The 16,228-nt window shown below is 40.9% G+C and overlaps 1 protein-coding gene across 1 annotated transcript in view; it reads right to left on the bottom strand.

Annotated features, from left to right (window-relative positions):
• LOC139688070 (uncharacterized) overlaps positions 1-9,545 on the bottom strand; it is a 43,526-nt gene extending 33,981 nt beyond the window's left edge. The window contains exon 1 of the mRNA XM_071585490.1: positions 8,634-9,545. Within this exon, the coding sequence (XP_071441591.1) occupies positions 8,634-9,545 (912 nt within the window). The remainder of the gene's footprint in view (positions 1-8,633) is intronic.
• Between the last annotated feature and the right edge of the window lie 6,683 nt (positions 9,546-16,228).

Below are 16,228 nucleotides of genomic sequence, written 5' to 3'. Positions count from 1 at the left end.
GTTCGTGCGCTGGGAACGGGGTAGCTGGGGGACGGGGGAGGGGTTCAGTTCGTTTTCACGGCCGGCGTCGGAGAGGGGCTGGGGGGTGTGGGAGCAGGTGGGACTCCCGAAGGGAGTATAAACACTGAGCGGAGCGAGGATATGGACGATTTGTGCTGTACGGCTGCTGATGTTGATGGTGCTGTGTGGAGTTTTAGGGGGAGGAGAGGTTAAGTTGCTTATGGCTCGGAAGCGTGGGAGTTGGGTTTTTGGAGTACCCAGGAAAGGGAGAAGGTTAAGCTCCTTTTTTTCGGAGGGAGTTGGAATTAGGGAGAGTATGGTGAGGGGAATGACCGGGGGAAATATCCACAGATACCCAATATATGCAGTAAATGAGGCAGGGGAATGGCCAGTGGTCAACTGGGAATATCTGTCTCGTTAATCGTATTAGTCAAATTTTATTCCATGCGATACATTTAAAACCACAACAAAATTGAAGGATATGGGTTTACTTCTCGTCCGTAGAATGATTATGAGGGTGTATAATAAGAACGCTACGTTGTGAAGATGTCGGAAGAGCGTAATTTAAATGGCTTGAACGCATTTATGACAAATTTAAAAGGTCATTATTTGACGTAACAATCGCATTTTTTTCAAGAAAAATTGAAATTATTTTGTGAAATGTATTTATATTCTATAAGATGCACGTATATATAATTTCTTGACTAAGTCTTACCCAATAAATCAGGAAAAATATCGTACATCTGCAATTTTAAACAATACTTACTGTATTTGGGGAAATGTTTGGCATAGCACTCTTGCTTGACAAGCATAAATGTTCAGCACTTTAAATTAATAGAACTATTAATCAATATACATTGAAAAGTATCTACATAGCACCTCAAGTAGGGATCAGGATACCAGTGACAAATATCTGCCGCCTCCAGGATTCGAACCCGGGTCCTCTCGGTCCGAAGCCAGTACGTTAGCCACCGCACCATCTCGATCGCCCCTACCTAATGATTTTGTGGTTTTATTTCGCATATTCGGATTGAAGAGAAATTCTTTTACCATTATTTTTACGATTACGGATTACTGCTGTATTCAAAATCGAAATATAATTTTTGAACACGTAATGTCGCTAATGCATTAGGGATTCGGCTGTGGGATGACGCAAAATGCGCAAGCGGCGAAAAAGAACAGTTTGTACAATCCGATAATATTGGCAGTTATTTGTCGTTCTTCAGATAGGCATTGTTTTATCTATCTAAATAAAAAATGAGAGTTTCAAAATGAATATGATACTAAATCTTTTTAGAGAGAAATTAGATGAATTGTTACGCTAATGAAGCCATCAAACTTCATTAGCGTAATCCACAGCACAGTTGCTGGTGACAACTCTTGGTGTGATTCACGGTTGATTTTCAGTTATGCTAATAAATTGTTGAGGAGTGGTCCTGCCTCAGATTTGAGTCAGTATGAAGTTAAGAAACCTCACTTTTATTGCGCAATTCATAGAATATACAAAAACTGTGTATCAATTAGCTCGTCTCGGCAGGATGAAATAAACTGGGATTAGCGAGTTTTTTTATTTGCGTAAGAAGCAACAGATTCGTCTTGCTATATTGTCTTGACGTTCCTGTCGCGTTGAACCGTAATAGCTTTCGAGATTGTCGTAATTCTTTGTCTTTATCACGCTTCACGTATGCAGTTGCGAACACTTGTTCTACCTCCCGAGGCAGAACAAGTGGACGACCCTCATAATCCCTGCCAACCCTTCCTGACCGCTCGACGTAGTTGCGAAACTTGAAAATGGCCAGTACCTCTACCATTTTCTCGCTTGGTCTTGAGAAATCTGAGTTATTAATCTTTTGTGCTTTTCGAAGTTAATAACATTTCATTACCAGAATCGACTCGGATTAAGAAATAAATTGGCTAAGAAGAGGAGCCATTAGCCAAAGTGAGTGCGCTGCTCCTTACTCGTTATCTAATGAGTTATGGGGAAGAGGATGGAGGGAAAAATGGTCAGTTGAGTGAGGGTGGAAGAAAAGGAGGCTTTGCTTGGCAGAGTCAAACGGAATAGGAAGTATCTAGCGCCGACCGAAATATTGAGTCTTGGAAAATTAAACCGCTGAGCAATGAAAACGAAACACGGTGAAGGGTCTCTCGCCCAAGAGCCCTTTCCAGTTTCTCAAGACGTGAAGGTCGTTCAAGGAGAGAAAGGAGTTCCTCAAATACTAATTAACCACGGCGGGACGGGTGGTGGAGATGGAACTTAAATTTTCACTGCGGTCATTGGTTTTGAAGAAAAGGACCGTGTAGAATTTAGGTAGTCATGGCGACGGCGGAGGTTTATCAGACGATAGCATGTAACAACAGTAGGAACTCGAATTTCACCTGCAAAATCTCAAGTTTTTGGACAATAACACAAAATAGGATATCTTTAATTGTAACACTTGAAATTAAGTAAACATTCCTGACGTAAAAATGATTACACACGATCGTTTTTCTTTATCTTCTTCATAAAGTTTACTGGATTAGAACAGGTACTTTTGATAACAGTAACAAATCCATTTCACAATCCTGTAAGCTGCCAAAATATATTCCAATACGACAAAATGGAATTATTTCCTATCCTTAACGTAGAAAATAGAGTAATTTTTATGACCCACTAACATGGTGAAAAAATTTCATATCACAACCATAGGGTCCCAAAAAAGGAGAGATACTAATTGGATGCACAGTACATGGCAACCATGGACTTTGCCGTGCGTTTTTTCATTTCATGATCTTTTGATTAATAGCCACCGGCATTAACTTGTTGATTGGGCTTCAATTGGAGCTTGAGATACCCAAACCTCTACAGTGCGTGCAAACCGTTCTCTATCCATATTGTTATAAGATTATATTTTTCTCCGTGCCTTTTGTGGTTTGACAAAAAGTTTTGGAACCCAGAATATTTTCCCAGCCTACACGTAGTTGTACGAGTTTCGAGGTGACCCTAGGGTTTAAATTCAGGACTCATCTGCCATTTAACCAACTAGTAATACCCTAATCAGCCATTATTATAAGCTGCGACTTGGCTGAGTATATTGTAACAAAAAATACGGTAGTCAACACGAGGGTTGGCGTTATAGGTAAAGATAAAGCTCACCTAGTACTGAGAAGTCCTTGAGGAGTGATTTTCACAGTTAATGCGTGACCCGGAATCAAACCCAGTGCTTTCGGCAATACCTCAGCCCTTTCAAAGATTAATCATAATGCTTTATCTTGAAAATGAATGAGACACTAATTTGTAGAATGAGTTACGACAGTGAGAAAGAAAATAATATAACATTCATGACTTGGCGCTCTTAAAAATTCTGATTTTGTACGGAAAGATTTCAAACAATGCACGAGTCTTTGTGAAATGTTATAATTTGATTTTATGGATCTAAGACAGTGGTAAAAGACATATTGAAATGAGTATACCAAATGCATGCGGTCGGTCGCTTTTTGCCTTTTCTATATTGGGACACGCGGAAGCTCAAACTTAGAACGTGATGCCACGATAAGTATCAACCCTTTTTAAATGAAACGCTTAATTTTCTAAACACAGCATTATCTGAAGACTTCAAATGGTTTTCATTCATTCTAACTTCCATTATGGATTCCACACTATCTTTTCATAGCTCTCTAGTTTTCTTTTGTACTCCGTCCTCTGTGCCAGACATTACCAAATAACGCAATAGAAAACTAGACGCAATAGACTTCCGCATCACACGGAGCACGGGAGAAATTACACTTCCCTTAGATAGGTGGTTATTTGACAACGTTCTTGCCTTATTTCAGTCGAACCCATCCAAGGCCTACCTCCTTAATACATAAATTCCTGGATGACCTAATACCCCAAGTAATGAATGGCCTAGTTCAGTTTATGAACGCTAAATTTGCATTTGAGGTTTCTTGTGATATTCAGAATTTTTCCAATAATGAAACGAGAATTCCATTATTTTAATCAAATGAATTTTAAATAAATAAATTTATAAGTATTTTAGCTCAAAAATCAAAAATGATTTTCTATTATGGCTAAATAGTTCTGGAGTTCTGGGAATTGATATAATTCTTGGGAATTTGGTTGGAGTTCTCTCTCACATATTTTGGCGCATATGGTTTACACCATCGCATTTGAAATGCATGTAATATATTGCATATTGTTATTTGGAACTGACCACGTGGGAAGTCGTGGTTGACAAATGAACAAACAGTAATTAAAATAACTTTCCAACTAGTCCATGATCAAACTGCTAAAAATAACAAAATAGTCAAAAAAGTTAAATATAAAAGAAGTACTGTCGAGTTTGTTCGACCATTGAACTAAAATCGATTTTGAGGGATTCTCTCGCACTGAACGTTTGTAATCCTCACTGATAGTGCCTCAAACCGAAGCAACAAGGTGCTTAACTGGCTTTAAATGTTTAAAATTGTTATCCAATGAAAAAATTAAGGATTACATTGATTATTTCCTCCGGATAGCACTAAACTGGAGATAACCGTTTCCACGAATAGAGAAAACACAGTCAGTAGTGATTACTAAGTCAAAAGAGGACATTTAAGCAGCTAGAATTCCGCATGTTTTAGATTTTTCTTTTCTTTAGATTTGTGTTTATTTCGTAGCGATGTGGTAGCCTAGTGGATAACACGTTAGGCGACTTACTGCAGTCCCCAGGTGCAAAGTGGGAAAGAGTCTTTGGAAACACAACTGAAAGGTTTTCCTGACATCATATCTTTAGGGGACACCGCAGAGTGTACAGGAAAAGAAAAATCTGCATGCACATCTATACAATACTCCGCAAGCCATCGTACGGACGTGAGGCAGGGAGTGTTAGATCACCAGCCGTGCTACACTTACTTCAATACTTCCACGAACACATGATACTCTGCGATCCGCCGAAAGGCACTTGGAAGGGGGAGGACCGAACACCTTAAATGCAATCTCCTTCTACTTATTACAATTGTGATAATGGTAGTAACCACTCCACTGACTACGCTCTGACGCCAAGTAAGGAAACCCATTGAAAAGACGGGCCCATAGATTTGCACGACACCCCACCACTCAACACAAAGACGCATGGCGGGGAGCGTTAGGACGCCGGCCATGAACTGAATTTAGAGGAATGTAACTTTTTCGTTACATGCACTCGTATTTACTATTTTCACAATTTCTTACCTAATTCTGTCTTAGATTTCCCCCTTGTGTTGCTCTCGCGAATAGCGCGTGGGAGAAACATGCTTAAATCTCTCCGTTCGGCAGTCTATCTCTTTTATTTTGTGACAATTATCTGTCCTGGGGATTTAATTGAGAGGCTGAATTAAATCGTCTCTGTGGAATGCAAAAGTACACGATTGGAGTATCTTTGGAACAAGTTTAACCTTGCTCTTGAGAATTCGCATATCTAAAGGTTCCCATCCCAGATTTGTAGCATATGTACGACGCTTTGTGTTCTTTCTTACGAATTTTTCATAAATCTGGTGGCAGTCGTTCCTTCTCCTCTCTCTGCCCTCTTCAATTCTGCAATCAGTGCTTTTTGAGATGCACCACATATGCGCGCCACACACTCTATGTAAGGATTTTATTAGATTGTAGAGAAATAGCACGTTTCCTTCCCTATTTGGTCGCTACATTTTCCAACTATACCTTTGATGAATATGATCTTCTTTAAGGCCGGTCCATCCAAAAATGTGCGAATGTCTTTTCTCAATGTAAGATCCAATACGATGGTGGCGCCCATATACTTTACGTGATCTGCAAAGTTCATACAAACACCTCCGTGTGTGCAACTTCGTAAACTCTGCTTGTGTTTTTTTTATTTTTCAAGAAGTGCATAATTATATATTTTCAAGTACGAATTCAAGTACTTGTATGAAAATTAAAATTCCATTATGTACTTGTTTAAGTCAATATTTAGTATTTCTAGATCTATGCTTTCCGCTATTTTCCTGTGGATTACACTTTCGTCAGAATTCTTATGTTTCTTTTTTATTTTTGGGGTAATATCATTGATGTAAAAAAGAAAGATGAAAGGGCCTATGACGCTACCCTGAGAGCCGTCGGATGTTACTTGTACATAAGTAGAAAAAGAGTTATCTATTACTGCTTTTCGTTAGCGGTTTGTTGGATATAAGGTTGTGACTGTTGCGTTATTCCATGACGTTGCTAATAATAACATGTTCCATGGTTTCATAGGAAAGGTCAGGTATCTAGTGTCAGTTCAATTACTGTGCGATTTTATAATAAGTGGGTGATTGTAGGTTTTTATTAACTAAGAACTACGTTTACTACGCCATTTCACAGGTGTTCCTCGTAAGAGTCGGACAAGAAAATGTGCACAGGTAAATTATAGTATCATGATAAGTACCGTAAGAGCGTGTAACTGTTTTACGAGGGTCATCCGGAAAGTAGTACCCGTTCGTGAAATAAAGACACAAAAGTAAATATTAACAAACATAAAAAATTTTATTTGAAAGAGGATACTTTAAACTACTTCTCAACATAATCTCCAAGCAAATTAAGGCATTTGTCATAACGTGCGACAAGTTTCTGTATTCCTGCTGCATAGTCCTTCGCCGCCAGCTCATTGAGATACGCGAGGGACCCATCTTGCACAAATTTTTGCATAATGCAGATGGTGTTTAACAATTTCATGAACAATTGTTCGAGAAACATTGGGAAAATGCTCACAGATGTCATCAATTGTGACGCGCCGATCGTTCCTCACGAATTCGTCAACTGAGCTCACCAGTTGGTCTGTAATGACAGACGGTCTCCCCGAACGCTCATCGTCGTGTGTGTTCCCCCTCCCCATGTTGAAGTTGCGACACCACCGCCGAACAGACGACTCGTCCATTACATTGTCTCCATACACCTCCTTTAATTGGCGATGAATATCACATGGGCGAACGTTTCTTGCATTGAGGAATTTAATCACTGCCCTCACTTCACAACTGGCGGCGTTCTCAATTTTTTTAAACATTGTAAACAATCACAGAAACAACACAGGCAATGCTAGCGTCACGCAACTTGGCTCAGAGAAGGCAGACAAGCCACTGAAGCTATCTGACCTCGTCCAGCGGCTACTCGCGTCGTCAGCACTTCATGCGGCACGAACGGGTACTACTTTCCGGATGACCCTCGTATGTTAATTTTTATTGGATCAACTTTAATTTCGAAATGGTAAATCAACCATATTTCAGAGTTGTTAAATCTCAATTTTCGTCTGATCATAATTTCTCGGGCTAATCAATTCAGCCTGTGTACCCTCGTCCACGAGGCGTGCTCCAGGGCTCTGAGAATTAGCTGCAATATTTATGAGCCCACATTTTCCCATGATTGGGACTCAGAATAACAAATTTTTATAGGATTAAAAAAAACATTTTTATGTTCCTTTCAAAGAAGCGAAAATCAAATTTTCAAAGTCTTGATGTCGAAGGAGTGGTGGGAAAGGATTTAGGAATTGGCTCACTCAGCTAAAACGTAGCATACGTGCAATTCAGGGATTTTCCATCCCTTAACCCTCCCCGAGCAGATTGGCTCGGTCGTTTCCCAGCCTCCCTTTACCGCTCCGCTTTCATTCAGATTCAGTGGCGAATGTGACTCCGTTTAACCCGTATGTGATCATCCCTTTGGTGTGGGAAAATGCAGCGGCGAGGAATGGAGCACTGCAAAAGGATTGGGGGGGATTCAAAAGAGAGGGGGTGGGTAGTTTGGTCCGGATTGGCACGCGTGGGTGCCCGTGGGAATAATTGGCTTGGAGGCTGTAAATGTCTCTCTGAGGACGATTAAGGGCGAGTGTGGGAAGAGCCGGGGGCTAGAAAAGCGGTGGATTGTATCCAATGAGATACTACCGTAACCTAAGGGCGAATAGATACAGAAATAAGGACGGGGAAGGGAATTCTTGGAGAATATTACTATTTAGGAGTTATTTGAGTGATAAAAATTCCAAACTGTTATCACTATGTTTTATCCCCAATTTTTAGAAGACGAATCTTCACTCTGAATCGTACTGAATCTTCGTAAAACAAACTGAGGTCAGATCCCACTGGAATTTAACCTTGGCTTGTCCGATTTTAAATCCCTTGTCTATTGCGTAATTATACTGCTTCATGTGTAGCAGGAACCACCTCATGAAGGTTGATTGTTTGGATAATTCGGATTCATAAATATTAGTCCCTAGCGTGTTTTGGTTGTGGGACACCGTAATTCCACTAACTTGGGAATTATTAACATTACGAGGGCTATTCGAAAACTAAGGTCTCCTGGCAGTGAATTCTTCTCGGGATTTCATCCGGGTAATCTCCTCCATCTCCATCGCTGCCGACGTTTCGATGAAATCCTTTTCCATCGTCATCAGGGCCGATGATGTCAGTCTGAAGGTGCCGGTTTATATGTCCTCGGTGGTCATGTTGGGTCCCTTCTGATTGGCGGAGGCCGAGCACGTTTTCCCGCCTTTTTCAGGATTGGGTCCCATGTCCTGCTTAGGTCATGTTGGGTCCCTTCTGATTGGCGGAGGCCGAGCACGTTTTCCCGCCATTTTCAGGATCGGGTTCCATGTCCTGCTTAGGCTGAAACCCTCGTCTCTGTTAAAGTTATTCTTAGAGAGTCGTATTTCAATTGCCTCCTTGGTGAGGCGGTCCCAGTAGCCTTTGGAATGGTGGAGCATTTTGGTTTCTTCCCAGCGTATCGCGTGGTCGCAATCAATGGCATGCTCCGCAACCGCCGATTTTGATGGTTGGTAGAGTCGGAGATGACGCTTATGTTCTTTAATTCGGGTCTCAATCGTTCTTCCCGTCTCACCGATGTATTCTTCGCCACACTCGCATGGTATGCTGTAGACACCAGGCAATTTCAGTCCGGCGGGGTCTTTGGCGCGAACTAAGACTTGTCTTAGTTTTTTGGGTGGTAGGTGCACTGTCCGTATGTTATGATTGCGCAAAATGCGCGAAATCTTGCCAGATACCGTAGAGATGTACGGCAGGAATGCGTTGGCCAACGGTTTCCGCTCTTCTTCACGTCTCTCCCTTTTTTCTCCGAAGGCCCTTTTCAGGGCCATGGAGATTTCTCGCGGACTGAAACCATTTTCCCGGAATGTCTTCTTCAGATGTCCGAGTTCTGCAGGAAGGCTCTGCTGGTCGGAAATGACTTTGGCTCTATGCAGCAAGGATGAAAGAACCGCCGACCGTTGTGCTGGATGGTGGTGACTTTTCGCGTTCAGGTATAAGTCGGTATGAGTCGGCTTCCTGTATACCTTATGGCTCAGACTCCCGTCTTCTTTCCTTTGGATGAGTATGTCGAGGAATGGCAATTTTCCTTCTTCCTCCGATTCCATAGTGAATTGGATGCTTGGGTGTCGGCTGTTCATGTGGTCCAAGAACGGCTTCAGGGTGTCAACTCCATGTGGCCAGATAACAAAAGTATCATCCACGTACCGATAAAAATGTTTTGGCCGGTAGGGGGCTGATTGGAGCGCATGTTCCTCAAATTCTTCCATGAAGAAATTGGCAATGGCCGGTGACAGTGGGGACCCCATGGCCACTCCGTCCTTCTGCTCATAGTAGCTGTTGTCAAAGGTGAAGTAAGTCGACGTAATTCACTGCCATCATCCGCCGGGAGAAATTAAAGTCCTAAGGTCTCCTATTTTTTTCATGAAAAATCAAATGTATTCTCAACTTTGTGTACATTGTAGGAAAGGCTGAGCATTTAGCTATTTTTCTACATAGTCACCTTGACGATCAGTCACTTTTTGCATCCTTGTAACCAGCTTTTTAATACCGGCGTCGTACCTTTCTCCCGCCGCGTCACGAAGCCAACTGGCGACTGCTTCTTGCACTTCCTCGTCTGACTTGAATTTCTTTCCTCCAAGATGTTTTTTGAGAGCGGGAAACAAGTGGTAGTCGCTGGGGGTAACGTTCCGGCCGTAAGGAGGGTGGTCGATTATATCCCAGCGGAATTCATTGAGTAGGGTGGTCGTTTGATGTGACACATGTGGACGGGCTTTGTCATGATGCAAACACACTCCTTTGGTGAGACACCTTATTGTAACCAATGACCTCCGACACATTATTTTACACGGAGAAGTAGCCACTCTCTTCATTAAAGCCTTTATTTATCTCTTGAAGATTAATTCTCCGGTTACTGCGCACCATCTCGTCAATTCGAGCCACCGTTGATTCCGGCAAACACGGCCGCCCTGACCGCTGTTCATCGTGGACGTTTTCCCGGCCATCAAAAAAGTCCCTGCACCACTTCCGCACGTTTTTGATGTCCATACACTTCTCACCGTACACTTCCACTACATGGCGATGAATTTATATCGCAGAAGCAGTCGTCAGTTGGCTTCGCGACGCAGCGGGAGAAAGGTACGACGCCGGTATTAAAAAAGTGCTTACAAGGATGCAACAAATGATTGATCATAAAGGAAACTACGTAGAAAAATAGCCAAATGCTCAACCTTTCCAACGATGTACGCAAAGTTGAGAATACATTTGATTTTTTATGAAAAAAAAGGAGACCTTACTTTTCGAATCGCCCTCGTATACGATAATCAAAATCAAAACTCATGGGAATTCTTTCCAAGGGTACATATATGATATTTAAAGAGCATCGATGTTCAAGAGGAAAGTTTCATGTAATTGCTGCACAGAGTGCAATTTTCACTGTCATAGTATTGAAAGCTAAAGAAATGAGAGTTAAGTAATTTCTAAAAAAATTTAAATTAAGTGTCCTCAACAATCAACGATCCTGGGTTAGTGCCTAATTTATTCACCAACTAAAATCTTCAAATTAGTAGCGACAGACAGAGTATTTTGGTTAACAATTGGGAACATTTCTTCCTTTAAGACACACGTGTATTTATATTTGATGATCTTTTTCTGCGAAGCACTGAAATAATTAAGTGATGTTAAACAGTGAGATGGTTATTTTTCCAATGAGAAGATTCATAGCGATCATATTAAAAATGTATAATTAACCAAGATATTCCAAGATGTAAACGAAATGAATTTTATTGAAATCAGCCCATCATAACCCTAGACCATAGTCGCACATGGCGATTTTTCCTCATGTTCTGACGAAAAAACGAATATTAATCTAAAAAAATAAGAATTAAATAAGATAGATCAGAACAGCTTCCGTAAATGAATAATTATCAGTAGAACAGGTGAATCAAACACACTTCGAACCACGCCGAGTTTAGAATGGATTTTGAAGAAAATGTTAATATTATTGGCCTCAGATCTGGAGAGGGGTAAGATAGAGTAGAAGAGTTAGTGAGGCTTCCGAGCGTAATATTCGCAGTATGTACTTGTTGATGCAAAAAATGTAGTACGAGTATGCAAGGTAAAACAATTACTGCTAAAAGAACTCTCTACGAGCATTGACGAAAGAGAATTGTGTGGATCTGAAACGGAATAAGAGTAAAAAAAGGAAAGCTGTGGTAAATGTATGCAGAGATGGCTCTGTTGACCTAATTCTGATGGCTATTTCTCTAAAAAAATTCGAATGTTTACTCGGTCACTATAGTGCTGCCGATGTAGAATTTTTTTTTGATACAAGGATTAATTAATTTGATTATTATTTTGAAGCTACTCTAATTCACCATAAAAGTATTTAATATCCTCCTACGCTAATTGAAATGTTGTGCTTTGAATAACATTTTATCTTCAACTATAGCACAGAGTATGCGCACAGTTTTTTCATGGCAACTTTTCAACAAATACATGTGTGCCGAGATAATTGTGGGTGGGTAATTAGGGTGACTTGCGAAAGACTGGAAGCAGGAGTGAAAGGTAATGGGGAATCCATAAAATCATTCAGATTTGCGAATGATCAAGTGACCCAAGGGGTTACAACCGTTGCTAAAAGCATTGGAAAATCAAGGTGATAAAGCATGTGACGAATATCGAGGCGAAAAGCAATAGTAATGAGGTTTTAGAGAAGGAGGAAACCTAAGTTGAATGTTAACATTAAAGAGCATAAACTTGAGCGGCTGGAACAGTTTATCTATCTTGGAATTTACGGAACCAATATGGCCAAAGTAGTAGGCATATAATAAGAAGAATTTCTCATGGAAAGAAACTTTAACGAGGAGGGATTTAGTGATAGGGGCGCTGAATAAAGACGCTAGGAAAAGATTAGCAAAACCTCTTATGTGAGCCGTGGTTTTAGAGGGTGCGGAAACTTGGTCATTGAAGAATACGGAGAGACTTAGATTGCAAGCTTTTGAAATGTGTGTTTGGAGAAGGATACAAAATTAAAATTCACCAGGCAATGCGGGGGAGGATAGTGGGAGATATTCAAAGGAGGCAGGAAAGATAGAAGCAGAGCATTTCCATCGGTAAAGGGGTGTTGAAGACTGTGATGAAAGGGAGAACGTTATGCAAGATAGGGTGAGAGAGGAAAAGGGTACGCGTGTTGTCCGGAATTAAGGGATGTATGCGGAATTGATAAATAGTTCATTTTGGTGTGGGGTGCTTGGTTAGATAATGTTAGATTTAACTAAGAAAATGACGTTCTCAGTTACTGTCTATCCAAAACCAAAATCTTAAACGGTAGACTACGTAATAATAATAATTCTTACATACGCGTTTAATGTATCCTATGCCATATAACTAATGAAAAAAATGAGTTAATAAAGAACGCCCGATTAAGCGAGGAATCTGAATTATTTTTTCTTCATATCTATCCATAAAAATGTTGATTTGATGACTAAAACAAATAAGAACGTTTATCAAAGACATGATCACGTTTTTTTACAAGGATCATTATTTTTAGTTTTATAATTACGGGTATTAATCAACGAATCCCTTTATTACAACGAAGCAGTAGTGACTATTACTAACGTTTATTTTTTTATAAACTGATTGGTGTTAATGTTGTAAATATAATTTTTTCATATGCTAAACTCTAATTATTCTGTATTCCATTTTTTGTAAAACTTATTTTACTGAAATAAATATCTCTAATATACTAGTTGCTCTTACTATAACTATACCTCACCATTGACAATTTTGGAGTACGTTCTAACTGACTAACATTAACTTTGTGCGTTGTTCATGATTCCATTATTATATTAAATAATATCATCAATCGCATGCATCCATGTGGTATTATTTATGAAGAATTGAGTGTAAAATACAGGGTGTGGTAACATGACTTGCTGATTTGAAGGAATTTCAATTCACATTACCAAATTTTGCTACCGCACCCTGCATATCGCAAATATTGAAAATACATCCTTTTAAAAAAAGGATGAATATTTTTTGGAAAATGACACACAATTATTTGGCATGCTCTACTAATTCATATAATAAGCACACTCGAGTGCTAAATTACGTAAGGAGCATTTTATATAAGACCAGCTGAAATAAACCAGAATCACCGCTCACTTGTCCGAGAGAAAATAATCAGATCTTCAGAGCAGCGGGGTCAGTTCCTACCCCCGGATTCATTTGGTTTCAGCATTATCGAGAATACTACATTGTTTTTTCTTAGTGCCCAGGGGCAACACCCAGATCTGTGCCCGATATCCTCCTACGAGGTTAATAATTGCGACGATAGAATAACGCCCAAAATATTATACCACAATCCTTAGACCCTTATAAGACACAAGCGTTAACCTCCTCCCCCCCCTCCGTCGTGAAGCATCTCAGCTTTTCATCGTCCACAGACCGGACCACGGACGATGTCCGACCCTCATCCCCCATCCCCATCCCTCCACCTCCGCTATTCCTTCCGCAGCCGACCCTAAAACCCTGGCTCACTTCCTCACCCCCCACAGTTCACGCTCAGTAGTGCGGTCGGCTCCCCACCCACCCTGTCCCGGCCGTGAGAGCAGCACCCCGTCGTTCCCACGCCGCCCCCGACGATCCTCCCGCGGGAATCCGCCCCCGGCCACGGGGCCACCTGCTGCCCCGAGCCCCGCGACACATGGCGTGGCACGCCTGCCCCTCCTCCCCCGCCCGTCCCTCACTGAGGGACCGTCTCGGTCCCCCCGCCCGCCCGCCACGAACCGACGAACACACTTGTGCTTCCCCGCGCGCGCGTGTAAAATGCGTGCCCTTGTGTGCGTGTGCGTTCGCTCGCTTATAAAAGGGTCCGTCACCGAAGGCCACGCGCTCATTCCCCGCCACGGATCAGCGAGAGGGAGACGACGACACGACCGCTCTGTTCCTGCTGCTCATTCGGCTGCCTTACCTGCGCTCGGTTTCTTCCTCGGCGGGAGATTTCCAGGAGGAAAGTCTTATCGAGAGAGGGGAAGATCGTGGAAGAGACTAATCTTAGGTGTTCGTGCACGTGGTCTTCATTGCAAGAGAAATGGAGAAAGCCGTGGAAAGACTGTCGCTGCAGAGGCTCATCTGCAAAGCTGGAAAAAAGTGCTTTCAGGTAAGAAATCTCTCAATTATTTCGATGCCCTTCGGTGTGGGATCCTTCTTGATCGTTTTTATAATGTATTTCGTGAATTGTAACGAACAGTAATCTTTAATGTCAGTTTTGATCCCTGTCACTTTCTCGATCAATCTTGATTCAATTAACCCTCAGCTGATTTTCCGTCATTACAGAATAGTTTTGTTGTTGCTTCGTTCATGTGTTGTTATTATTCTTACAATTTCCTTGGGAGCATCCATCCATGTAATTTTACGTTGTTTTTCTGCACACAAATTGCAGTTTATTAATCATATTTTCCATTCACGGTACCCACGTGTATACACATGGCGCTTACTGATCTAAATCCTTAAGCTAAGGAATACCCCGTATTTTTTAACAAACTCCTCTCTAATATCCGTCTCTCTGGGTACCTAGTGGATGTTTTGCCTGGTCACGGAAGCCTAGATATATAGGAAAGAGGTTTGATTGAATGCAAGGCTAATTCTTTTTCTAAAATAATGTGTTGTTATAATATGATTTAAATATATCAAATTATTATTAATTGCATTGCACACAATAGAACATTCCATGATCCAAATTTTATCGTTGAGAATAATATCGATTTTGTGTGTTTTGCTTTCACTAAAAGGGGCTTTTCCCCATCATATTCAAATTTACGAATTAGGAGCAGTGTCACTGCCTACGGTTGTCATTGCTGTTGCAAAGCAGTGGCAATTATACGTTAATACATTCTTCAAACTGTTATCAATGTATACTGCCTTTTAGTATATGTTATTAATTGAACGATGTAGGTTCTTAAGTATTTTCATTTTGTTGTTTGCGTTGCTGCCGGATAACGTAGTCGAAAATTGTAGCATTAGGAATCGTTGTAATGAATTTTGATAACTGTCAAATTAATTACTGAACGCCCTATTCAAAAGCTATGGGTTCCTATTTATATTCACTATTTTTTATAGGAAAGCTGAAAGTGGTATCATTGATAATTTTATTTTTTCTAATTAATATTTTTATTCCAATTAAAGTTACCCCTTCAATTATCCTTTCCTACTATCTGACAAATATTTATCCTTCTATCCTTTCAATTGCTAAATTTAGAATGCAGACATTTGATTCAACTCAATCGAGGGGATCAATAGAGGGGAATTAGAACAAAATAAATGATAATGTACGTTTACTCAGGAAACGAGACATTAATCACTACTCCACGAATCTTGATTATATCCCTTAAGGAATATACATAGTATTTGTAAGGTTTAATTTTTTCTTTTTTGGACATGCCCAAATTATGGAAGTAAGTCTATATTTGGATGAAGTTTTTATCATGAGAAAATTGGAATTATCTATGCATGTGTTTCAACCTTTAGGCTGTATGCATTTAATGGTTAACTAGAAATATTCCGGTGAAGTACTGTTGAATTATGGAAGAATAGTGAGAATGTAGCATTGAACTATTGAATTATGAGCAATGGGCGTCCTTAACTCGAAACTTGCGTCGGCAAAACTTGTCATATGGTAAGCCACACGTGGGGGGGACAAATCTCTTCCCCACTGATTTTCTATTTGCACCCTGCGAAGATTGGAGGGAAGCGATGGAGGAGGAGGGTACTGAAAGGGGATCTCTTCCATTCACTCCCTTCCCCCCTCCCCTACCCCCCACTCCTCCGACGAGCCTCTCCCCCGGGGAATCCGGTCTAGCTCTTTCATTTATCCTCCCCTCTCCCCAACCCCGGTTCGTTCTCTCCCCTACTATCTATTCATCCCCCCCCACTCGTGTCCCACACTCCTCCGACACTTAAAAGCGCACACAATTCTATCATCCGATTCTCG

The sequence above is a fragment of the Hetaerina americana genome, unplaced genomic scaffold (genome assembly GCF_022747635.1).
Source record: "Hetaerina americana unplaced genomic scaffold, ioHetAmer1.1.p SCAF_2, whole genome shotgun sequence".
Lineage (NCBI taxonomy): Eukaryota > Metazoa > Arthropoda > Insecta > Odonata > Calopterygidae > Hetaerina > Hetaerina americana.
Note: the sequence above shows the minus strand (reverse complement) of the source record. Positions and strands in the feature narration are given on the sequence as shown.